At 43.5% G+C, this 27,093-nt stretch overlaps 1 protein-coding gene across 3 annotated transcripts in view; it reads right to left on the reverse strand.

Annotated features, from left to right (window-relative positions):
• Positions 1 to 1,453: 1,453 nt before the first annotated feature.
• Positions 1,454 to 27,093, reverse strand: part of RNF130 (ring finger protein 130) — a 53,078-nt gene continuing 27,438 nt past the window's right edge. Inside the window, exons 5-9 of one of the 3 annotated variants that reach the window (XM_084535354.1) lie at positions 26,872 to 26,954; positions 20,047 to 20,143; positions 18,935 to 19,139; positions 16,774 to 16,867; positions 13,817 to 14,008 (exon numbers count right to left, since the gene is read on the reverse strand). In XM_084535354.1, coding sequence (XP_084391480.1) covers positions 13,993 to 14,008; positions 16,774 to 16,867; positions 18,935 to 19,139; positions 20,047 to 20,143; positions 26,872 to 26,954 — 495 coding nt within the window. In that variant the 3' untranslated portion in view covers positions 13,817 to 13,992. The other 2 variants (XM_084535355.1, XM_084535356.1) reach the window with 2 other exon arrangements.

Below are 27,093 nucleotides of genomic sequence, written 5' to 3' on the forward strand. Positions count from 1 at the left end.
CGGTCACGGGGCCGCGCCCGCCGCCATCGCGCCCCCTGGCGGCCCGGGCCCCTCACGGCAGCGGGGCGGTGCCGTGCGGCCGCCGTGGCGCCGCGGCTCGCTCCGCAGGCTCCTCAGCGGGGAGGTCGCGGGTTCGAATCCCGCTCGCGGGTGCTGCGCGGTGGGGTTTAGCTGCTTGATTTACAGACGCTCTGGTCCCCCTTCTTGGCACCTCAGCGGGTGCAGGGAGCTGTGTGCTGCACAAAGCACGGCCCTCGCCGCCGTGGTGTAGGGAACTGGGGAGATCTTTGCCAGGATGGCTGTAATTTGCCATGCTAACGCTTACATACTGACACCGGGCAGGTGAAAAATCTCCCCCTGCAGCCCTGTGGGATCCATTGACATCAACTAACAGGGGTTATTTAAATGCTCTCTCCCATTGTACATGCTAATTTACTGGTGCACAGCTCCACGGGCTGCTCTGTGGGGCTGCGGCCTGCTCCCCAAATGGCGGCTCCCCCACTGTGGCCCCGGCCCTGGAACAGGCTCCAGCTCTGCCGGCGGTTCCACCGCCGCTTTGGGGAGAAGTGAGGACATTTACCCTTTTCCTGAGCACCTCTGGTGGCTCAGGCTCGACCCTGCACCTCCTCCCGGCCGCTGGCTTCATTTTGATCCTACCTTTGGCAGATCTGGAGCCCATTGTGGCTGGCACTCAAGCCCGCGGTGGGTCCCTGCAGCAGCGGAGCAGGAGGCACGGTGCTTCCCCGGTTCTTGGCTGCTGTTTTTGTTTCAATAACCACCAGAGAATCTCCCCACAAATTCCAAAAGTGTCACAACAGTAGAAAATATTGGCGGCTACCATCCCCGTGCTTACTGCCAGGCTCCCAGGAAGGTGGGAATGCCGTGTTTTCCTTAGGCCATCAATCCTTCAGCCCTGGGATGATTTATGATTTTAGTGCACTGCCCTAATCCCTGCTGGAGCCTTTGTGCACTACTGTAATATAAATATTTATTAGCTCGCTGAGCGTTCAAGGCTCTGCTTTCATCGTGATAGCATGGCTCTGTGTGGGAGCAGCGTGCTGGCTTTTGAATGCTGGATCTGCTGCAGGAAGGGGCCGAGCATGGGGCAGGTCCCTGGGGCAGTGGGTGATAGGGAGATGCTCAAACGCTGCCCCACACACGCTGGGACTGGGGGCAGCTTGGCATCTTCCAGGTGGCAAACGCCTCAGGAACATGGGCTGGTGTTTCCTAGATGGCAACGTGCCACTTTGAGCCATGGGGCTTTTAATGGCCTCAGATTTCTAGGCACTGGTATAGCAAAATAAATCGGTGTTTTCTCTAGAGTAGGAAAATGTTCTTTGAAAATGGATCTTTTAGCAGTGCTGTTCCACAGTACCCTGTGAGGTCTGCGCTGAAGTTCCTGTGCGATGCTCTCAGCCTCCCGTACTTTGAGACACCAAGCTCACAAACGTTGTACTTTTAAATTGCTTTTTATTGAAATGTAGTACATTAGCAAACCCTAACTAATAGGTAGGTATACACTATTAACATAATGGGCATATACCACGTAACTACGATACAGTGTTATACTTACATCAAAATATGTCACCCAGTCCCGCAGCTCTCAAGCTACCCTCTCGCAAGAGCCCGAGTGATGTGACACTCAGCACAGCATCACGTCGCCGGACCCGTGGCAGCTGCTGCCGTTTTCAGGTTGTATTCATGCCGTGTCGTGCCGCCTTGCATCGAGCCAGCTGGATTAGACTTTTCGTTTTACACGCACACAAATTGTCTTTTTTTTTTTTTTTTTTTTTTCTGTTCGCTGCAGTGCCCCAGTCCCAAAGGCAGTCCCAAACCCTTTCTGCTGCCAGAATAAAATGACCCCATTTCAGTGGATGCTGCGCGTAGTTAGTCATGATCTCAAATGGGTGATCCCAAATAGACACAGTCCTACAGAGAGGATTTTAGTGCTTTACAGGTACTTGGAGACTGCAGCAGGTCTGACCGGCTGAGCAGAGCTGCTGTCACTGTCTCCCATTTACAGGACTAGTGCGACAGCTCCTACCAGCCCCGAGATTTCAGTCTAGACATTTGGGGTGGAAAACATCTACCTGTGGACGTGGGCTTTTCTTCCTGCAGCACAAGCACATGTTTAGGCCAGCCAGGCGGCACTGGCATGCGGTGCCCTTCACCAAGCATCACATCGTGAGGGCAGATGCTGCCCGGGATACGCGAGGCTCTGTCAAAGCATATCAGGACTCCACGTGTGTAACACTGCAAGTATAATTTAGGACAGGTCAGACAAGCTTTATCCACTGTGATCACAGGGAGAGAGCATCCAGGCAGCATCTCCCCTTCTGCTCCCCTGTTCTCTACCCTGCAGCTGCAGAGACCTCGCTTTGGTACTGCTTCAAAGAAAGGGGAGAGGGGAGGAAAAAAACATTCCAGCGTTAGCCCAGTGTCCACTGGGAGGGTTGGACTACTTCAGTAAGTGGTTAACTGCTGGGTTTGGCAATACAGAGAGCTGGCTCAAGGTGGAGCCTGGAGTGGCACATCCAGTGTCAGTGGGGGCTGGAAGCAATCACAGCTAGCTCTTCATCCACAGGAATGTTCTCTGAGTTACAACAAACTGCTCAGCCAGACCTCTGAAATCTGAAGCGTCCCTAACTTCACCAGCACAGTTCTGAAAGCACTATAGCTTTGCTGTAATGGCCCCAAAGACACTGAGATTAAATTTGGCTGGTTTTAGAGCACCACAGAGCATCGACTGTGTTTTGAACCTCATCATCTCCTGTGCTGGGGCATGGGAGCTGTGCTGAGCTGTGTTTGCTGCACGGTTCCAGCACAGGCAGGGCTCATACAGCCCTGACAGCCAGAGGGTCACAGACCCAGGCACAGTGAGAGCAAACCTGGCTACCAGCTGGAATGGACGGGGTTTGCCTTCTTGGGGGGATGCCAATCCCTGGAGCATGTGGGAAGCAGCAAAAAAGGCAAATGGCACAGCAGAGCAAGGCGCAACACCAACCCCAGGGCAGAGTCAAAAGCCGCTCACCCCTGGGGGCACTGCTGTGGGAAGCTCGCAGCTCACTGCAGGCACTGCTGCAGGGGCCACTGGGCCACCTGGGGAGGGATTTTGGGAGACAGACGATGTCTCCTAGCAGATCTTTGGGCTGTGTGATGCTAACTCAAGTTACACCTCAGCCTTGCAACGAAATCACTCTGAATAGCTCCAACTTTTAACAAACCCCTCTACGCACTTCCGACTTTGCAGGAATATTTATACTTAATTATAACTCTTTGGGGACGGGACTATGTCTGGGCAACACTTTGTACCATTGGTCCTGCACACCTGGAGGCTGTGGATGTTCCTGTTGCACAAACAACATCCACGTATCAGTCCACTCATCCACGTATCACCATCAGGCAGGTGGATACAGGAGGGGGGGCACCACACTTTTCTTGATTATTTCCAAGATAATTGAAGCAAAGCAGAACTGTGCAGTAGCCTGAAGAAGCCTGTTTCCCTCCTGACCTCCCCTCAGCCCAGTTAACTGGAGCACCTTCCCCTCCCCAAACCTCCCCTGCTCAGCCGGAGCCCAGCCTGCCCTCACAGCAGCGCTCTGCAGTGCAGCAAGCCTGGCAGCGAAAGAAAAGCAGCGAAGGTATTTTTAAATATAACAACACATATGCAAGCTGTCACGGCACAGCACGCGCTCTTCTGCATGGCTAGGGGTGGAAAATTAGGCCACACGTGGATGTGCAACGGGGGGTGGAAAAGGAGCCAAAGCGTCACCGGTGAAGCTCAGGGCGCTGCTGGGGACCTCCGGGCTGGGAGCAGCGCGGGGGCTCCCGTTCTCATCCCTCGGCGTGTGCAGTGCCGTGCGACTTTCTTGGTTGTAAAACCACACGGCTATTAGCTAAGCAAAGTATTTATGTATTTTTAACAGCTTGGTCAATTCACGCCCCGCTAACCATGCCGCAGAGCTGCCCTAAGTGTGCACTCAGCCCTGGTGCCCCCCCTCCTCCTGCGGTTACGACCAAGCCTCGGCTCTGCCAGGCCTTCGAACTGCTTCACATCAGCGTCTTCAAACAAAACAGATGTGCAGAAGTCTCACAGAACGGTCCTAAACAGATTTATTTAACTACCATGTCCTTCTTTGGCTTATGTAGGATATCCGGCTATTCCTAAATCATCCCCACGTGCCAAGGCAAGCATCCTAGAAGCAAGGGGGGCAGCGCAAACAGGCACCAGCACGTGAGCTTACTGTGGGGAGTAATCGTAAATGGCATTAAGTAAATTTTATCATGCTTCAAATTTAATATTTAATGTTAGCATTATAGGTAAAAAGCACACTTACAGTCTGTTTTTTTAACCGTCGGTTATCCTCTAAGAACACAAGCAAACCTTGATTTTACAAATGTCTTATGGGAAACATGCAAAACTTTCGTAAAACAGGAGATGTGGGGTGGGGAAAGGGAAGGTGAGGTGCTAGGGTTTAGACAGCTTAGGGAAATACTTTGAGATAAAAGCATTTTTTGTATGTAGAAGTCATAAAATTAATGTTTTCTGGTAAAAACGCTTTTTTTTTTTTTAACCTTAAAAATCATTTTCCAAGTTACTGACACCTACAGTTCTTGGTAGATCGCCGTATATCTGACTTCTATGAAATGACTCGACCGTACACAGCACCACTGCAGCAGAACAAGAACAACGATGCTCATCAAGCTTTTTTTTATATACTGATTAACATTAAAAGGAAAACCTCAAACGGAGCAGCACAGCCCAAAAAAATCACCCATGCTGCTGTGCTGCCTCTTTCCCATCCTAACTATGACTAAGTACAAGAGTGCCTGGTACGGCCTGTCCCAGCACGTGCGGAGGGATCAATTGCTCAAACTGGCTTTTAACGTTTCCAGTGCTGCAAGATTTTCCAAATCCACAACATCAAATTCTGATCGTCAGCTCCAGCTGCCTCTCCGCTCACTGACTCCACTCCGGCACTAACCCAACTTTAGATTGCTGTGCCAGACCCCAAGCGTCCCGATCAGAGGCAAACCTTGCCCCCCGCCCCCATTAAAATTTAGCTAGTTTGGAAATAAGCAGATTTAACAAAGCACAGATGACATTATTTATTCATTTGCCTTTTGGGGCTTTGCATTTGTTAACGCTTATTTTGATTTCCATTGGCTTTCGGGCTCCCCTCTGCCACTCTGACATGCAGCGGGTGCGAAGTGGCCAGTTCTGTTCAAACAAAGGAACCAAACCACCAAACCACCCCACGCCGACCAAAGCAAAGCAAAACAGGAAGCAGCGAGGGGGGAGACTTTCCGTGCTCGCAGCTCCGGCGGTCAGAGGCTTGCGGAGCTGTCCCCAGGCAGCCTGGCAACGCCGCTGGTCGGCAGCACCCATGGGTGCCAGCAAGCAGCTCGCCTCGCAGGGTCAATGGTGCTTCCTCGGAGCAGCGCGGGTGGGTTTCTGCTGTTTCTTCCCCTGCTTGCTGGGGCGCTGATGGTAAAGCAAGGGCTGAAAATACCCTGCTGTGCGGCACGAGGCTGGGAGGCATCACTTGGGCTCACTTCTTCCTGGGAAAAATGTGCCATGGGGAAGTCCTCTTGGTTTTGGGAACCCCCTGCAGCCGGCTGGCCCAGGACTTGCTGGGAGCTCCCATGCCCCCAGCATCCCGTCCCACCAAAACCCCACTCCCGCAGCTCTGCGTTGGGAGCTGCAGCACAACACGCTGGCATCCCCAGCTGGTGCTACTTGATTGAACCACAAACACCCCTGTACAGCTTTCTGTAACCCGACCACAAACAAGCCCTGTAACACCCTCGAGTGACAGTGATTTTTCTTTCGGGTGCTTGTTTTTGGAAGCTCCCTGCCCGCCGCCACCTGGCAGATGCAGTGATGGAAGCCGGGCTTGCTCAGCTGCCGCCTGCCATGTCCCAGCCTGCGTGTGGCGGCTGCCACCGGGGGCTTTGCCCAGGCCCGGGGCGAGAAAAGCAACCGACCTGCCCCAGGGCAAGAACCAGACTGCTGCTTCCTGCCGCCTTCACACAGCCTCACAGCTTGGCAGGGCAAAGCGGGTGTTAAAGCTGTGCTCTGAAAAAGCTTGGGGCGTAAGCGTATTTCTAGGGTTGGCTGAATCGCAATAAAAGTGCACATGGTAAATGGAAATGTGGGTTTTACGAGAAAAAGCTCTCTAGACTTCACACCGCCCGTTCTTGAATTATCAGATTAAATGAAACTGATGTACAGCAACAGAAGTCAAGGCATGCTCTGCAAATAGGATCGTTTCCTCATTTTACAGAGCTGGGCTTTTTTCTCTTCAACATCTGTGTAAAAGACACAGCTGAACCACACTTCAGGTAAGGATATATGTCAAGCAGACTTACACAATAAAAAGAAAAAACAAAGAAGGCGAATTTCCCTCGCTTTTAGCAAAAGCTGACAAAATTAAAGCATGGAAGGGTATGTCTTACCTTTCTTTTTGGCTTACTGATTTCTCAAGTTTCCTATACAGAGTGAAGCTGTGTTTCACATTACAAGGACACAAATGCATTTCTACATCTACAGTAACTTAGACTGCAATGGAGACAACGTTAAAATCCATTAAACAGCCACGCATCGTCCAGGAGGAAACGGTGAAGCAGCACCTCTCACTTCTCCGCGTCTGCTCACCTGGGGAGCACCACGGACTGAACTCCAGAGGTTCTCCCTCGCGCTGTCCATCTCCGCGTTACTTTTCAGAAGCTTGAAAAAAATCTTCGTTTCCCCACCGCTTCTGGCACACTCTGGTAAAAATGGATTTTCCTGCCAAGTCTCAAAGCGGTTGCTGCTTTCCTTTATTCTTCTGCTTTCTGCATTCACATTACTGATGGCAGTGGAAGGGGCACAGCTTAGAGAATGTGTTTTATTTAACTGTTGCAGATCTCAATGGGAGAATGGGATAAGAAGCTTACCTCTTTGCTTCTCTGTGTAATGCCAACACGCTGGCTTTTAAAAATCTTAGTGAAAAGTTTGGTGGATTTTTTAACCTCCCCCCCAAAAAAAGTAAAGCGAGAAAGACAGCTAATTAGATTCCTGCATATTTCAAGAAGTCTAATGATTTTCAGGTAGATCAAGTGCTGGTTCTGTCAATGTCCTCTCTGTAGAAAGAGACTCACTTGACTGGAGCACACGGAAGGACCAAAAATATATTCTGTTAGGCCACTTTCCTCCTGCTTCAATAGAAATGGAGAAAAAAATGGAAGCATCAAGTTCCTTGAAACCTTTCTGCAAACGCAGGGCCTCTCTGCAGCTTTAATGTCAGACTGGCTTGCTATTGCCCAGGGGTGAGCGGGTTGTAGGAAACTCAATGCACTTGTAAAGGTCCCTCTCGGAAGGGGATATTTCACAGTAAGGTTATGGACTGACCGAGATATACGGAGTGCTTTTACCAGTCACTGGCCATCTCCTCTGCAACTAGTTCCCTTTCTGACGCTGCCCAACTATCCGGACGATTAAAAAACGGAAACAGCAGACGCCTATTGAAGAGACGCATTCGCAGTACAAAACAAACTCTTAGGACCACCGCAAAGCCTCCTCTGCATCGCCGCGGCTGGGCCGACACAGCTCCCCATGCTGTTACTCAGCCATTTCCATCAGACAACCTTGCTGGCGCACGCTCGGAGAAGCCACCCTCAGAAACCACCGCAGCTGGTCTTCATCTCTGCGATCTAGAAGGCGGGCTTGTGTTCTGGAAAAAGCAGCTCTTCTTCAGACAAAGGAGATCCATGGAAAGAGTACACAACAATAGGAATGAGAAATGAAAACAACGGAAAAAGGGCCAAGAAGGAATCTGGATTCCTTTCAGGTTTTGTTCTCGTCATACATGTCCAAAGCGGGCTCGATCGTTGAGAATTCGCTCTCGTAGACCAGACTTCGCGGGGACAGAGAATTGCGATGAAAGAAGTGGCTGCCTACAAGAGGTAGAACAAAACCTTGTTAGGAACACACACGGACAATGTAAGAACTGAGCAAAGCATCCTCACGCACGGGTTCTGACTGCAAACACAGCACGTGTGGCCAGCAAGGCTGCCCTCTTCATGCAAACCAGCAACAGGAGCATGGGACAGTTCGCAAAGGAGAGCTCGGGAGAGATCCCAGCCTGCACGCCCTCACCCTCCCGTGCAGGAGGGGGCACCTGGAAAATAAGCATTTATTTGGTACTGCCAGACACTGAGCTGAAAGAGGCTCTGGTGGCAGGGCCAGCCCTGCTTCCCCCTCCTGTCATGTCCTAGTTCAGGGCAAGGAGCAGTGGCCACAAAAGCCCTGGATGATGCCAAATATCTTCCACAGGAGTTACCAGATTAAAAGCACACGTCACATCCACTGTGTCCCTCTCAGGGCCTGGCCATGGGGTTGTGGCCCCACAACTTCCACCTGTGAAGTGCACCTCACTGTCAGCCCACCTCACCTTCGGCCTTCGCGCCGTACAGTTACCATTTTGGATCCCCCCTGAAATCCTGAGGTGCTGCAGGGATTTGCCTCCCTCCACACCCTGCCAGTTCCAAGTGCTGCTTTCCATATGCATGAACCCCACCGCAAATGGCGCTCCCAGATAAAACAGGTCAAGTCAGAGCAAGGCCGGGGCAGGCCCGAGTTTTGCACCGCGCCTTGCTGCTCGTTTACGGCCTCATGAAGCAGGTTTTCCTCCAGAAAACCAGAAACCTTTGGTAGGTGCCCCGTGTCCTACACTGTGCAAGGCAGAAATCTAGGCAGAGGCATCCACGTGTTTCCTCACACAGAACCCAAGAAGCCCCAACCCCCTCCAGATGTAGTTTGCAAGGAGCCCAGCCCTGCTGACATACACCAGGTTTTCTCTGGAAGCACCTATCAGATCAGGCCCTCAGCCAAAACATTTCATTACCTGGTTTCTCGATCCCAGCTGGGATTAGCTGGGAGCAAGGCTGCTTAGATAACAATACACCAGGCATCCACGCCAGCCAAATTTGAGGCAACTGTAAAGCTTCCAAGTTCATCAAGAAGGCACTGAGCAAACCAAGGTGCCTCCAGATTCAGGCATCAGTGGAGCAAGAAGCTTAGGGGATTGCATCTTTAGTCTTAATGGAATTTAGGTGCTTAAATCCTTTCTTTGTCAAATTTTGGGACCAGCCCATGCTGTTCTAAAACAAAGAGCTTACAGAAGGTACAAGGGAAGAATTCAGCTGGTACCGTCCTTGACAGCTTTTCCTCCTTCCCTGCTCAGCCAAAAGAGAGTCTCAGAAAAGATAAGAAGTCATTGTTAGGATTAAAAAAACAAACAGCTAGAGTAGTAATCACATGTGCAACCTGTCTACTGCCAATTTCCTAGCCATGCTCTGAACCTCTGCCTTCTACCCCTAAAAGCTACCGCAGAGATTCATTCTGCCATTCTCACTGAGAATTGGAAGCTCTCAAAGGTAATTAATTAATTTTTGATCTCACAATTAACTGAAACAAGCGGTTTCATTGTACAGGAGCACATATGCAGGCATTTGGAGAAAGCATATTATCTTGGTATATACTTTGCAGAAGTGGTCAGTAGCATATCACGAACACCCGCCTAAATTTGAATCCTATCCCAGACTTAAAAGTTTCTAGAACTGGACAGTGCTTAATTGAAAAAAAAATTTTTTTTTTGAACATTGACTTGGAACTATGACCTTCAGATGGTATCAGTCTACCTTCAAACAACAACAGCAACAACAAAAAAACGCAAAACAAACAAAAAACCCACGCTATTTTGGAATTGTAGCGGATAAAACTGATTTCAAAATTCTTCCGCACTGTGTTATGGGTCAGGATCATTTTATTTGTGATGAGTGAGTCTCAGCTCGCTGTTGAAATAAACCATGAGTATTGCATGTTTCATCTCCCTTTTCTCCACCCGCTGAAATGTTATACACCGCACAGCCAATGCTGAAACAAAACAAAGGGGATTCTAAAAGCTCGGTGCTGCTTTTGTTTTTATTACATGAGATTCAAACAAGGGCTTAGGAAGCAGACAGCCGAGGCAGTCATTTCCTCTGTGTGTGGGGAGACTTCCACTCTAACTGATTCAAGGTAGAGATTTAATCAACAGACAGACAGGTCATCTAACAACCAACTTTTTACATTAATCTGAAAAAAGGCACTGTATATCCAACACCTCCAAAATTCTTTAGTGTGATGTCTTCTGGCCTCTTGGCAAAAGAAAGTTAGCCCCCCCACTTCCAGGGAGGCTGCATGGTTTCGTGCAGATACAGACTGCTTTGCTTTCATACCGCCTTCAGGACACATCACTCATCCTTTTTCTTAATGTCACATCCACCTCACCCCCTTTATTTTGAAAGCATCTGAATCATGTAATTTTTTTCCAGAGAAAGTAATCTTATTACTACTTTCACAAGGATTATGAGCATACTAGACAACATTTCTAAACATGTTTTTTTTAAAACAAAACAAAAAAAAAACACATCAGCATGCAACCTACCTACTTTCTCTTAGATAAAGGACACCAAAACAATACACTCCTCCTTACTCAGTTTGTTAAATCAGATATATGTATTTTTTTAATGCTTAGGCATCTCCCACAGAAAAGCCCACCGGCAACAAACACGTTGCTAACCCTCTGTGAGCAGGGACGTGCATTTCCAGGCATCACAAGGAGGGCAGGATAGGCAGGACACCACAACATGCCAAGGCTACCCCCAGGTGCTAAGCTTCCAGCTGCTGCTTGGTGCTTTTCCACAGACCTGCAGGTGCTCTACTAACCAGATCGGTATCATCACCCGCATTTTCCAGAGAGGGAAGCAGAGTCAGCAGGGCAAAGCGACCCAGCTTTTTTGCTCATCTCGTAGCCAAATAGCAGGAGGTAGAGAAGGCTCTGAACCCATCGCCCCGCCAGCCAGCACCACTACCCCTGCTCGCAGGGGCTCTGGCCAGTTCTTGTTTGCAAGAAGCTAGGGGGGAGTTCACACACTAGCACTTTGCCTGGTGTGATTTCTTTTTTCTCTTCATGCAGAGAACTGCTAGTCATTGTTTAAAAATACAGCATTAGTCTACAGGATACGTTTACTGAATAAATATAGTTTAAGGTCAAGTAGAAACAGCCACACTTCTAAATTCAGCTTATGAACCCGCTCTTACCATTTCGCACTTACCAAGAGCAAGATTTATCCTTTAGGTATACGAAACAAACGGGAAGTCAGCATTCAGTTTTAATAAATGAAAGGTAATTCCTCAGTGCTCTCCACCACTATTCTCTGTTGTACAGTTACAATGAACTTTTCAGATAACTTGAGTTTGAGTTGTTCTCAAACTGTTCTCAAAGTTGTTCTCAAAGGCCTGCTAGCCTGGAATTTATCCCCGTGCCTACCATGGGATGCTACAGAAGCACACACGACGGCCAGGAATTGCACCAGGCCTTGCTGTAGCGTTAGCTGGAAGCATCAGCTGGTGTTACCTTTCTATTTTGAAGTATTGTAACACCCTCAGGGTTGCTAATCAGGGCCACCTATGCCGTAAGCTCCAGTCCCTCCACACATCTGGCATTGCAACGTCTTAATGTGGAAACACAGAGCACAATCTCAAACAATCCGTTTTATACACCCTGTTGGTTAAGGAAGAGAACAGGATTATTTCATAAAGCATCCTTTCCTCGAAACACGTTGTCTAGCAAGGTATTGCTGCTCCCTCTTGAGCTATAACACGTAACACTGCTCTGTCACCCCAGTCTTGCTCTTTTTGCAATGCCTGGGCAAAGGGACCACCCTCTCCTTTCCTCCCATTACTATTACGACATACTATGCATGCGTCATTCAACTTTTACACATGGATACCCGAAAGCATAGCAGACAACAAAAACTTTGGGAATTTCCTTCTTGTGTCTACCCAGTGCAAAAAAAAAAAAAAAAAAAAAGTTAGTGAGCATCTTGTAATGGTGCAGTCCATCTTTGAACATATTTATTTCATTAGCAGGTTAAGCTTTATCTCTAGCCTGACCTGCAGTTAACCTAGAAAATACAGTCTGTATCTGTTAACATTTTGTGGAGATAGTTGTTAGAGGCTTGAAACAAATTTAAAAAAATATGGCCATAGGTTATTTAGATCCCTAAGGAGGGAAATGCAGCAGAAGCCCTGCCAAGAACTTTGCTCCCAAGATCACTGAACTTCTCATCCTGCTGCTGCTCTGTAGAGGAAATGTGAACTGGAAATGTTTGTGGTGCCCTTTGCAGCTGGGTCACCACGCTGCTCAGGCTTTCCCTGCACATCCCTCCCAACTGCATTAAAAGGCACTTGAGGATTTTTGTTCCAGAAGACAGGCACTAACAAACTCACCTATTATGCCACTGGTGTTGAGAAGTGGGTGAAGAAAGTAGCACTTTTATTTTGTAGCCTGTACCCTAAGTTGTGCTCTGTCCTCATTCCTGTTTCTTTTTGGCAACAAAGCTCAGTTGACAAACATTTTTTCCAAAGAAACAGTTTTCACACCCAGCATGCTTGAGGTTTTTCTGCTCCTAAGTACAATAGGGTTTTCCATTCTTTCAAAATACACTTACTGCTCTATTGTTTTCATGTTTCTTTCAAAATTTCACAAGGACACAACAAAAAAATAATTCTATTAAGCGTACTGAAGCTATCACATACGTCATTTTTAATTATAAAAGTTGCCTTCTCAGCCAAAACCTACTGGACAGATAAGAATTAAGCAACTGTTTTAATGTAGACTCTGGCTGTGTTCCTAGATTCTAAAAGTGCCTATACATAAAAATAAAATTAAATTTTCTATTTCCCAGTACATAAAAAAATTAAATTTTACAGTAAAATTGGTTCCCTCAATTCATTTAATTAAATAAGAAAGTATTTTCAAATATCTACATCTTGATACCAGAAAAACAAAATACCCCACGCCCAAAACTCAGAATAGGCTTTGACTTTATCAGTTACATTTTCCTTACCAATCGTTACCTTCACATATCCATCTCGTTAACTCAAATATTAGCATTTGGCTGTGAATCAGATATGCATGCTTTAACTGACTGTTGTGAAATTACTCACACTCTGCTTGCATAAGAAAACTTGTGTGAAACAGCCATAATGAGGACAGGAGATGAGGGAGGTTTTCCCCATGCCTCCCCACCAGTAAGATGACACAGCAAGAAGGGACATGTTTGCATAGAGTTTCTATATTACAGAAAAGACCATTATCAATCTTTCACGTTCTAAACTGAACGCCAACTAACCCCATTGCTAATATGAAAGAAGGTTTCAATGATGACGGGGGGGGAAAGCGGTATCTTTTCACTTAGCATTGGGAAGGAAGAAATGGTTTAGATTAGCTTCACGTTTAACAGAAAAGGTGGGGTGAAAGCAACAGACAGAGGTGGTTTGATTTGTTTCTCAAGAAAAACTATTGCAAACCTTCAGCAGTGACTGATCCTAAGACAGATATCATACTGCAATCCTCCCAGGATGGCACAGGAGTGTTATATGAGAAGAACAGGAAAGAATGTTTTTATTTCATATCAAACCTCTGTTGTATTCAATGTAAGCCTGGTATATACCAGAATGTTTGGCCCAACTTCTTTCCCCTACCAAGCTGGCATGCAGCGATTGCTAATACTTGTTAGTCACTCCAGTGCTGGATAGCATCATAAGTAGAAATCTCACACAGTGTCGGTCTTGTTAGCATGGTGTCCCAAAATGAAAGGAGCAGAATACAGAACTGCAGAGATGGAATCATATAAAAGAAATGAAACACCTTACAAAATTTGCAAGGGGCTGTCAAACAACACTTAGACAAAGTCCATGAAAAATAAAACTCACAGAGTAAGATTTCATAATTAAAGTTCATTTATTTCTCCACTTTTTTTCCTTAATACAAAGCTTTGGCATCAGCAAATTTTATGAAAAAATAGAATGTACTAAATAAATGCTTGTGCTGCATGATCGATAAATGATGCATAAAAATAGGTGTCTCTCTCCAAGGCAATCGTCCGGAAAGCATTTCTTCAATACCATTCTGCTCTGTGGGGCAGAAAAAAAAGTACAAATAGTTATCTTAAAGTTAATATTGCCAATACTTAAAAAAAAAAAAAAAAAAAAAGTTAGTGAGAAATGATTAATTATACAAGGCTAGAGCATTAAGAGGTCAGTACTTGTTACATCATTCTTACAGGATCAGTAAAACTGACAATATGGCCAGAGGTTTGAGCAAGTTTTGAGGAAACTCCATCTGCAAATGAAAACTTTCTCTAAGTAGTGCTGTCCAACACTTCAACTTTTGGGACTTGAAAACACAGGTATGCAGTCATTTCTGGCCATTCCCTAAGAAACAAAGTGGGATTTTTTTTTTCCCTCCTTTAAATCACTACCTAAATCATTTAATAGTGACAGTCCATAAATATTATGAGACCAAGAGAAAGCAGTTGCCCCTTTATTATCACTTAGACAATGTTTAGTTTTATCAGGAACTGTTTAAAAATACATATTTGTGTGTACACACACGTATATATGCAGATAAATATGTGTATATACACAACTCCAGAACTATTGCCCTGAACAAGTGTGTTTAAGCTATAGGAACAGCATTGAAAGAAAGGATCAGGACAAGTTTTTAGGTTAGTTTTATAAAATATTTGGCACCTGTTAGTTGTATCAGCCTATTACATGGCCTTATTCTTGCAAATGTCATTTTCTGGCAAGAAAAAACCCTCAGCTTCCTCTTAAAACGTCATAACAGATGTAGGGTATGTCAGCATTGCTTTTTATATGGAGAAGCACAGCATAAAAAGCAGGTATGCTATTATATTTAATGGATATCACTGTGAGAGCTGCCACATAGTTGGCATGATATTCAGCACGGGAAGTGCTTTGTCTGGCACTGGTGAACACAAAGTTTCAGTGAACCAACAAGTTAGTGGCATGCACACATTCTGCACTGTCTAAAATGAGTAGTGGAACCTAGCAGCAGTTGGGGAGGCCACTTAAATCTCAAAGGATTCAGTCAAAAAGCTGTTAAGTTAAAGGCTACAGCTAGATAGCTGTTATCTATAGAAGCTTTTTTTTTTTTTTTTCTTAACAGCTCTGGTTTCTGCTATTGGCAGTTTTCTTGAGTGTCTCAAGCATGTATATACTCTTATTTTCATTCTTATCACTGTCGAAAGCAGCTCTCATTACATCAGTGTACTCTTTTTTTCTATTAAGGGAGCATCACTGTGAAAACACTTCTCGGGAAGCCCTGACGCTGTGAGAAGCAGCTTGCCCTTTCAGTAAAAATAGAGCAGAGCTGATTGAGCAACAGACAACAAAAAGAAGAGCTGCAATGGAAAGGAGAAATGCAGTTCCTGTGAGTACCCATAGCTGGATGAACTACATGGATACTACACAGACTACAACTCCTTTGTCTTCTTCCTAACGATGTGCCCAGGAACACAGATATTCCTGTTTTGCATAAACACAACTCATCTTGCTCCATGCTTTCTCAAGCTATTCTGCAGTGCAGATTAGCAGTGTTCAGCTACAGTGCCAACTTGCACACAGATAGTTGCAGTTTCAGGATTTTGACATATGAGAAAAGCAACCAGAATATTTGATTAGGCTATTTGAAATTTTAAAACTTTTCTCCATTAAGCCCTTTTGGAATTAGCATCTGAAAAGAGGAGAAAAATGAAGATTTGCAGATTAGTGGTAAACAAAGATTCCTGATAAACAAAACCTTGAAGACCTGAACTTATTATAACCCTTTCCTGAAGACGAGCTTGAGACTGTCCAAAAATTTTACACTGGAGACTACTAGACATGTTTCCATCCTGTTGAGAAGGACACCTTATACTTTGAGGGTCATAGTGTTAAAAAAAATAAAAGAAAAAAAAAAGCTCTCATCTCAAAAAAACAAAAAGTGGAAATTATGTTTATAAAGCTACATTTCCATGCTGTACAGGAGAGATAGCCTCGTTGAATATATCTATATATCTATATAATGAGTCCAGATGTTTTTTACATCTAAAAGGAAAACAATTAGATGTACCTAGCTAATGTATCTGCAGAACAGATTTATACTTGCCCACACATAGAACTACAAATAAAAAAAAAGAAAGTCATGTGCTAGAGTAATTTCTTGTCCAGCCTGTCCAAAGGAAGGCAGTGGAGGGAGCCCATAAAAATTAAGAATGCTTGGACACTGAAGTACTCCTTTGAATGCAATTCTTAAGCATATAAAAGGAAAGGTCAGAAGACTGGTCTGCTATATCCATATAAGATAGAAGAAATGGGAGTGTATGCACTGCTTCTCTCTCTCCCTCTCCTATCAGTAAAAAGACAGTTTTAAATCTAAAAAAACACCTTTTTTTCTGTTTCTGGAAGTGTGCAAACTAAAAAAAATTTTTTTTTTCATAATATGAAACAACTAAGAAATTGAAGTGGAAACTGTCAGAGGTGACTGATGGTAGTAATTTCTGGTTCTGCTAGGTGAATTTTGAACATGGGGATTCAATGACAAATCTAATGTTTACTTAAGACTATTGATCAAAAAACAGTTTTTATTTTTCACCCTCCCACGTCTCCACGTTGCAAGATTTCCAATCAGACAATTCAGCTAAATATACGTTCAGATGGAGTTTAGACGTTACCCAAGAACCTACTGTTAACAGAGACTTAAGATTTGAGAAAAGCAGGAAAGGCATTTGATATTTTGAAAAAAATGCATTTTTTTCCTTCTCTTATTCATGATATTTCTTGCCTGTGATACACACCCACCAGAAACAAATAGAAACATCTAAATATTTACTTACTCATTAGCATTCAAGCTAGCTGTGGCTTTGATGATCATGTAGCAGAGTGTTAGGGCACTGAGGAGGCCAAAACTGGCAATAATAAACCATTCTTCTGTTGACAAAGGAAAGGGAGGAAATCACTCGTGGGAGAAGGCTTATGTCAAAGCGATGCCAATATTTCCCTCAAACACCACTGGCGGAAGGCAAGAGGCTTCTAAGCCATGACTGGCACCAGGAAGTGAAGCAGAAGGAGGTTAGCCACAGTTACTGACTGGAGAAGGCTAGCAAAGAAGAAGTGGAGAGAGGTGTGGAAAACAAGCATGGCACAACAACATTTCCTGGCTGAGCCCCAGGGTTAGTGATAAAGAAAGATTACTTAACAATGTGAAGTGAAATGCAGGAACAAGGGGAAATGTAATGAAAACTCTGTCCGCCCCCAAGTCAGGAGGAGGACTGTCATGGTTGGTTTAGGTTTGCTGAGATGCATCTCTTCACATAAGCATGCCCAATATACTTTCACACTTCATTTGCGTCTTAACACACACTCCCCTCCACCCCCTGGCTCTGAATAAATGCTATAGAGTTACTTTTAAAAACAAAAAAAAGATAGGATCACTTATTCAACAGTAAAAACAAAACTAGAATTTTCCATTTAATAGACAGAAATACAACAGGAAAAATAATGTCAACGTTAGTATATAAATACAGACACATTAAAAAAAAAAAAGACAACTATTAAAGAATGTCCACTACTCAAAGTTCTCTCCCTTTGAGATTAATTTGGCACATCGTAATGGATAGGATACAAACACTTTTGCTGAATATGGTTTTTGGTTTAACTCATATGCATCAAAGAATGCATGTGTCATCCGCAAAACCTGAACATCTGAACAGCCTTTTCTAAAGCTTTATTTTATAAACACTGTCAGAATGAACTGTTGCTGATATTTCTCGTTTTTATCTTGGAATCCCATCTGCACAAGATACTTACACGACAGTTGGGAACAGACAGGAAAAACACCTTCTGTAAAATTAAGTAGTTAAAGTTTCTGTTAAACTACAGAGTTTTTCCACCCATGACAAAGAGCACACAAACATATCTGATGTCTGTTCAATGCATCTAAGAATGTGGCGAGTTACATGTTGAACACTGCAGGACAAAGTGTATTACTGGTCTGGCAAAGAATCCTGATTTTGTATTTGGATTTTTCCTTCTCAGATCAAGATGTTTCTGGATATGGGCTATGTTTTTTGTGAGATGGCGTTCTTTTAGAAACACATTTACTTTGCTGCAGCGTCTAAAGAGACGCTCTGTAATGGATTGTATCAATTATACTGCTTCTTTCATCAGTGGCAAGCACTGACTTCAAATCTAGATTATAGATGCACATAGGGAAAATACAAGGAGGAAATTAGACTGCATGAATTCTATTTTTGCAGTTAAGCCAGAAAAACAACCATTCATGCATTAAATCGAGACTCTACAGCATATGGAAAAATTATGCAGTTCCACACGTCCTGAATTTGTTACAGCGCTATCATACATTAAAACCCCCAGGTAAGATCCAGTCAGTGGACATTTCCCATGCTGTAAGCTTTTATACATTAGTAGTAGAACTTCAGGAACAGTTTTCTGAGGTCAAAAACCGCTTGGACAATACTCAAATGTTGGTATATCAAATAAATATGTATGTACATTAATGTATATATATTTTAATTCACAAATTTTGTAAGAAAAAACATCTGCTAAAGGACATCAGAGTTCCAGTAGTAATGTTCACAGGGGAAAAAGTGTCTGCAGATAGAGTCATCAGCTAACATGTTTATATATGTATGAATTGTTGCATGTAAAGTATTCTGGAAAGGTAAATAACAGTTTTGGCAATCCAGCTTCTCATACTGGTCACCAAATACAGGAGGATTACTTTGTCGCCTTTTTAGTTCATCCAGTGCTCTCTGTATGCAGCTCTAAATGGATATACTATTAATAATGAAAGCGTTGGCACTGCTGTGCGTTGAGTTCTCGGTTTCAATATGGAGCATACACAGAGACACGGAGGTCACCTCTGTCTCTGCAGGGAGATCTTTTATCATGGCCCTGCAACACAGGGCAACAGCAAAGCGAGTGCCATGTACCAGGGAATGCCTAGAAGTGTAATGGAAGCCAAAGAAAACTTACTTGTCACAGCAATGTTGATCTCTCCTGACCTTGGCGTTAGCTCTCCGTCCTGGGGAAGCTGTGACATCCCAGAGGTGCGCAGGGGCTCCAGGCTGAGAGAGCTGTCGTTGGCAAAATCACCCAGTGCTGATCGTCTGTTAGCTGGCTGGCTTCTGGTGAGCCTTTCCATGTCAAAGGCCACGTTATCTGTACACGGCACATTTGGCTGAAAGACAAAGAGATCCCGGCGTTAGAATGGTGAATGTTCTACACGTAGCAAACCCATAAATTGAGCAAAACCGCACAAAGACTTTATTCAGCTGCTGTGGCTACCCTCAGATCACACACGTGAATTAGTAAGTCCTGTCTGAAGTTGCTGCTTCAGTCGCCTTTAAATAGTGGAAAAAGAAGCAGGAAATAATACTAAAAATTCAAGAAAGGGACTCAAACATGCTGGCATCCTAGCCTGTGACTGTAGAGTTGAGAATTGTCTACTCTTTTCCCCTTTTGTCTCTCCTCTGAGAGAGCATTGCTCCTACCTGGTAGTTTTGTAACTCATATGAGAAAGACAGGAAAACTTCCTTGAGGTTCTTCAAGTCTGTTCTGTTGCAAATTAGTCAGCAAAAGCAGCCTGCTGAGATCCTATAAGCCAAGAACTGCTTAATACACAACTGAGGAAAACCTACTGGCCTCAGCCAGGGCACACTGAGCAGCTTTGGGCATGACTTTCAATGTGTAAACAAACCTGAGCGTGTCTACAGGAGACCACAACATGAACTAGAGGTTTACAGAGTAAACTTAGAAAGGAAAGGTTGAAAGAACTTGAGAAAAAGTGAGAGTACAGAGACCATAGCAGACTTTCAGTAGATTAAAAAAAAAAAAAAAAAAATGGAAACATAACAGAATATTCTCAATGAGCAACCAGGGAAAAGAACAAAAAAACCCACACTTTATCATCAGCAAAGAAATTGGTTAAAAAAAAAAAAAAAAAAAAAAGAAAAAAAAAGAAAAAAACCCACACCCTTCTGACTAGGGGTACTGGAGCACCCTACTCCCTTCCTCCCCTAGAATCATTCCTCATTCTCTGGGTCACAGGTATAGAAGTAAGAAAAGCTTTTAAGAGTCCAACTTACCACAATTCCCAGGGCCTTCAAAATGTTCAATTTACACATTGGACACGTACAGTGCTCATTAAGCCACGGATCCACACAGGCTTTGTGGAAAACATGCCTAGGAGAGCAGAGATGGCACATATACAACTTGCAAACCATTATATTATATAACGAGAACTGCTTTAACAAACTTCTAGATTGGCTCTTTAAGTCAGCAGAACAAATTCCAGAATTGTCAGTATTCTGTGCTAACTGCAGGAAAAAAATCGAAAGCTCTTACTGCCCGTTACTACTAGTTCACTAGGAAGACACATTCAAAATGAGGATTTTTTTTTCTTTTATCGTAGTTATAAGCAAGCATTTTGGCAGAATAACTAGGGTAATAAAGGCCTCATCATAACATTGTGTGAAGTCTCATCTCAGTTTCTATGCAAAAGCTGGCCATGAATTAGGTAGAAAGATAGATCCACCAGAAGTCAATTTTATTTGAAAGGTAGTGCAACCAACACAGAAACACTTAGGTTTGATTTTGTAAGTGCTTTTATAATTAGCATGTCTAAGTGAAAGAAGAAACAAGATTTCAAAAGGCTTTTTCCTACATTTTTTCTTGTTATCTGTAAGGAAAACATGGCCTTTGTCATATGATGGTCATAGGAAACCAAAATCTTTCAAAGATAAAAAAGGGCAAAACAGCTTTTATTTGCACAGCAGGGAACTTTGCACTACAGAAGAGTCTGAATTGGCACCTACATGATTTGCAAAATCTTCAATCATATATATGAATATAAACCAATGTAAGGCCAAAGGACTACGCAGAGACCGCAACAACATAACTAACTTAAAGGAATCATAGGAATTGTCATCCTTGCTTTTCAAAATGCAAAGAACTTTTCTGAGCATACTCAAGACAGAAATAGGTGTCATCAGATTTTCTACATGATGCAGATTTAGCAAACACTCATAGCCACCCAGCCTGAATAACTGTCTATAAAAAACCTAGACCTTTCATTTCTAGCAGCACTGGCTCCGGAACAAAAAGCCAGGAAGAGCAGGCAGACCCAAACAGGACACACAGGTGATCATGACAAAGATCAGCACTAATAAGAGCTGCTTAACCAGTGAAGAGCTGGGTTCTGAAAAGCACAGATGAAGAGGCAGCAGCAGAACAAGGTGTTCCTGACATCTTTTCGAAGCATTAGCACAGGCTGTAAGAGGTCACGCATGCCTCCATAGCAGCATAAAGTGGAGATGCTCTGCCTCTCCTCCTTGCTCTGTCTCAGTAAGCTTACTGTGGCTTATTGTGGGGGTTATAAAACCGAGAGCAAATGATGCACCTTAACAGATTATTCTCCTTTAAAATTTCTGAAGTGATGTGAGAGTAAGCCCTCCTGAAACTGTAAATAAACATGGAAAAAGGCTGTACATAATTATGTTTAGCTACTAAGGCTGATGGAGATTCTAAAGTATACCAACATTAAGTCTGTCAGCTTAACAACTATCTATCTTACCCGTACTAAGTGAAGATGCATAGACTTAGAGTGTCATATAATCAACAGAAGATGCACGGGGAGCAAAAGAACCTTGTTCAGCTGTATTGCAGACATTGCGGGAATAAAAACTTGAAAAATGAACATATTATTAGGCATGGAGGTATGCTGAAGCTGCAATTTGACAATATAACAGCATTTCATGCATTTCTACTGCTCTTACAGCGTAACTTCTGCCTTCCTGGCTGGTCAGCTAGGAAGCATGGCAAGCAGACCTCCCTGTCCCACAGTATATGTGCTCTGCTGAACACATCGGACTGCTTTGTCAAGCAAATTTAGCAATGTGTCCTTTAGCAATACAGCCGTCATGAAAAACAGGATATGTATACTGCTTACTGTTCAAGTAACTATGAAATACAAACTTCTACTGCTAATCGTTCTTGGGACATTCCCTTTAAAACAAAAACATTGGAAACTGTTTAGAAGTTCTGGGTGATAGAAAATGGTTTGAAATCTTCTGAAACACATAATGACGCTATTTTTCTACGTTAGGCAAATTATGGCTTTTAGTTGCTTACGTTTCCTTTTAAAATTCCGAAGTCTGTTTTTTAGAGTAGGACAAACCTGAAAAATCTCATATTTTGGGAAAGAGCAGACATCAAGACTCCACAGTAGCATGAAAACAGCTTTAATATATCGTTATCTGCTAATCAGTGCTGTAGAAGCACTCAGCTCAAGTGAAGCAGGCTGCTGGTATGGATGCCAACATGCATCCACTAAATAGAACAAGTTATTTTAAAGTCATTAGCAGTTTGATATAGTTCGAATGCACCACAATAGTTCAACTACTTTGGTGACCTCTTCGTTCTTTGCTTTTAGTTCCTAAACCTTCAAGGATATTTATTAATGTGTTTCAGAAAAGCGCAACTCCCCAAAGGTTATGTATTGATTTAAATCAGCATTGCTCTACTATTTATGCTGTTTATCTGTCCCTCAAAAAGCTTGCTGATAACATCATCACAGCTCAGGCTCTGTCTGGATATTTCTTGCAAGAGTTAATGATAAACACATAATTACTTTTAAAATTTGGTCTGACAAAGGTATCCCATGCATTTTTCTGCCCTCAAAAGCCTTCTCCATCTTCATATTTCTGTCATTTTTCAATAACGAGCTTTCTAAGACCAGAAATGTGATGAGTTCCTAGCGGGATGCCCTAGGTCACAGCGGCGGATGACATTCCCCTAGGAGCTGTGCATGGAGGAGCCAAGTGTGACACAGCTTTTGCTGCTCAGGGCTGGAGGAAGCCCGGCCGGCAGCCAGTCTGGAGGCACTGAAGGAGTCTCCCATGCGGGTATAACTCCAAACAGGTGACCTGCAGGTATTTTTCCACTTTGTCAGCATGCCCAAACCTATCGGGCTCCAGCTCGTAAAAAACACAAAAACACTGTAACCCCAACTCTGTTGTGCAACACAACTTCTTTGCAGCATTTCAGAGAAAAAGGGAACCAGAGAGCTCTTTCACTGGTGTAATGCCTCTGAATTAGCACATCCCAAGAGGAGGAGGATTTGAAGGTGTTTACAAATTGCCTTAGGGCACTCCACTTACTGCTCCCAGCACAGCAACCCACCCAAGAAAGCTGAACAGCTGCTGGAGGTGGTCTTCCTGCTCAGCCCAGGGAGGGCAGCCCTGGTGCCCTCAAATACGTGGTATTGCTGGGGGGAGAGGGGGGACCATCACCAGCAGGTAGCAGAGAAAAGGGGGTGTGTATGTGGAAGCACTGCAGTAAGTGGAAAGGACAGCAGTAAATGTCAATTTGCTCTGTTAAATAGCTACTTGCAGCAGTACAGAATCAAAGAGATGTAATTCTGGCTTAGTCACTTTTGCCACTTACCTCCTTTTTGCCCAGTGTGGGAAATATTAAAAATTTGGCTTAAAACTCATTTCTTAACGTACTCACTTAACATTCAGCCTTGCACTATATTTTTTCTTAAATTTCAGCTTCCACTGCTCTACAATCTTGTTGCACTTCATAAAGTGTTTGCTACTCCTTTAATTCTTCCTGCATTGTGATTGTCTTCCTTCCCAGGCCGTCTTTCTGCCTTTTCCAATATCATTCTCTGTGCTTTTCTCTACCTTTGCTGTCCCCTTCCCTTATCTTTCACTCACTATCCTTCCTTCATACTACCCCTTTCCCGACTCCTCTTTACCCAGTCATGTCCTAGATGCAGCAGTGCGATGCTGAAATAAAAACTACTTGAATAAGGAAAATTGTCCACCAGGCTTTGGGATCTTTTGCTAGATTCCTTCTGACATTTGCTTACACTACTTATTTTTAACTTACATGATGACATTCACAAAAGACAACTGTTCTTCAGGCAGCGAAGTCCAAGAATGAGGGCTGCCTTATCCATGTGCACAGAAAGCTGGTTATGTTATGTCTATAAACTGCTTGTAGTGAACACAGTTCTCTCTGAAGCACATCATGCTATGAATGATTGCAAATAATAAAGTTGCATTTCTATAATTTTCATTTTAGTTTTATTTCTAAATTGGCCATTATTTCCAACCTTCCACAAAACTTTACTAGTAGTTTTTTTTTTTTTTTTTTTTTACAGACTTTTTAGGTCTGCTCAGCAGACAGTATTTTGCCTGCTGTCTGTCTGTCCAAACCAGACTCTTCTCTATAGAGATAAAGTGACAGACCATACTTAACTGTAGAGAAAAATTCTGGTACCAAAGGGTAACGCTACTTTTAAATTGATGAAAGCAGCAAGGATGTCATATGTCAGTGAATCCTACTGTCTAATGATTATAGCTTCCTCAAAAGGCACAGTATGAAAGACTCCTAACCTTTCATTTGCTTCCTCTTGGTTGAGCCATTTTCTCCATGATTTTCTTGCAATTTATTTTCTCATCAGTCTTAGAGATTCTCCTGTAGATTTATTTTTTTTTTTTAATACTAACTTTGCATGTTGCATTAAAAGGAGAGGTTGAAATGTCAGGAAGCAGAAAGTGGTTAAATCTCCAAAACAAGACCTGAGGAAAGACACCTCAGTAGACCGAGAAGTTTTACACACAACTGAAACGTATCTGGCTCATCTCCGCAGGAACTGGTTGCTCCTTCACCCATTCAATAAGTATAAAAATGTGTTGTGGAAAGTATCTATCCCAATGTTCCCACCTAACCAAGATGGTTTTGCACCTAACTCAAAAAACTGCAGCAGATGAAAAGGGAGATTTCAAAAAGAGAAGTAGGAAGTGAACATGAAAGGCATTATAGCACCTTTGGCAGGACGGTAGTCTGGGACTTCAATGGCTTTATATTCTGTTCTGTTTTTCACAAGAAAAGGCTCTATGAAAAGGCTTGATTCCTCCTTTTCGTGGGTGGATTGCACTGGGGGAGGCTGTGTGGAGGCAGCAGCCAGAGGCACCTTCATCCAGCTCCCTGGAGCAGCTGTGACCAGGGAGCTTCCTAGCTGCAGAACCATGGCTCACAAAAAGGGTCTGAAGGAAATGGACTTTTAGAAATAAATAAGTGATCATCCTGGTTAAATGGTCTTTGTCGTACCTGCTGATACCAGCAACACAGCTATTGCTTGGACAATGGCGGGTGTTTAACTAGTGCAGTTGACTTTTAGTCCCAATTTTGCCTCTTGTTTAGTGGGAAAAGGTTGCCTGTCAGCTGAAGACTCTTCATTGGCCAAAACATCTCTGCCCTCTGCTCATTATCAGAGAGAAAGACATGCAGGAGTGGGACTTCTGAACATCCATCGCATACTCTTGAGCTTCATAGTACCACTCCGAATTATAGAAGTGATGTTTTCTTGAGAGGCAGTTCATCCACCACCTTAGTTCAACACTGGTGAGCAATTTCCAGACGTTTCTCCTCTAGTTTCTGAATAATCTTCCTTGTAAATCAAAGACTAGTGCAAAACTTCCACATGCAAGCTTTACTTGAGATTACAGTGGCATAACTCTGAAATCTCAGCTACTGGGAGTGCATTTTAATGGGCAAGAGGACATCATCTTCAAAGGAGTAAACATCACTAAACTGTAGAATAGAAACACACACCCATCTGCATGACCAAAACCTCCCAGATTTTATTTTTATTTTTCCTTACACATAGATCTGACTGAGCTCTTCTATTTCCAAGTATTTTAATAGGAGTTTCTAACCAAACATTTGTAGGTTATAGTAGCTAAACACAACACTGAGAATCTAAAGCAGTTCACTGTTTCCCACAGAGTCCAAGAGGTAAAGAACAGAGAAAAGAAAGATGAATTAAACTTTGTTTCAGAATTAGCATACATACATATTTTGATTGGTAAGATATAAAAGACTGTTTTCCTTTTATCATAATAGGAACTCATTATGCATTAGAAGAAAAATTATTCCAGCTACACAGAGCAGCCTGCAGGAGGATTTACAAGACTGATAATGAGCTGCTGTGCACTGCTGCTGTGTGACTGAAGCTCGACTCCGACACTGTGACTTAGATGCTTCTGGTGCATCATGCATAACACTATTTATGTGCCAAGCACAGGACAAATTAGTGGAACTTGGCTGCATGTATGCAACATAACTTAGGTATTTTTTGTGTCTGGAGATACAAAGAAAGCTTTGTGTTTCAGAACACAAGGGAAAGATGACCTTGGTAACACTTAAAGCTACCAAAAATTACTGATTCATTGAAACCAGTCACCAGGAGAAAAAACACTTAAAAGCATCTCTCAGAGAGCAAATATCCTGTAACAGCTCAAGAAGAGAAACAAAATGAAAACATGTAAATGTCAAAACAAAAAGCTGTTACATTTTAAGCACCAATGCAGAATACCCAGCAAGTAGTAATCTTCGAGCACAAGCCTAGACCACATTGCACTGGAGAGACCAGAGAGAGATGATAGCAAAGCAGTTGATTGATGTCAGAGGAGGTATGAAGGTTGGAAAGCCTTTTTGTTTCACAGAAAGCATTTCTGTTTCCTGCACTGTTTTAGAAACCCACAGTCACTGTGCAGAATGCTGCAGCTATACCTTGTTCATCATATTTTGACTTGTGTAAGCTCACTGTTCAATCTTTAAATCTGCCCCCACCCCCATAACAATCTTAATAGCTCCACTGCTGATATGCCTGAACTGCCCATCTTTGAGATCATGCTCTTGTTTAATGTCCAGTGCTAATAACCGTGTCAGCATCCGCTTTCACACCTGGTTTCATACTGAGTCTAAAATAAAACGGCTGTTATTGGGTCAGGAAATATCTAACAAATGTGTCTATAAATTGCAGTGTGTATTTAACATGAAACAAAGCAAAGGAGCATGAAGAACAGTTTCCAAACAAAGCAACTTTACTAGCTTACTTGCACGGTAAGATGCGAACAACATCGTTCTGCTTGTAACTCTCGATGCAGACAGCACAATGATCAAAGTCTGGGTCTGTTTCCTAAAATGAATAGAAAGGAAATTCAAGTCAAGAGTTTAGGCTATGACAAAGGTAAAAGTAGTTGTGACTAGTACGTGAAGTGTGTTGTGCCAGAGTGGCTATTACTAAGAAGATGCAAAAGTAATGACTACGTGGTTAA

This window comes from Aythya ferina (genome assembly GCF_964211825.1).
Source record: "Aythya ferina genome assembly, chromosome: 14".
NCBI lineage: Eukaryota > Metazoa > Chordata > Aves > Anseriformes > Anatidae > Aythya > Aythya ferina.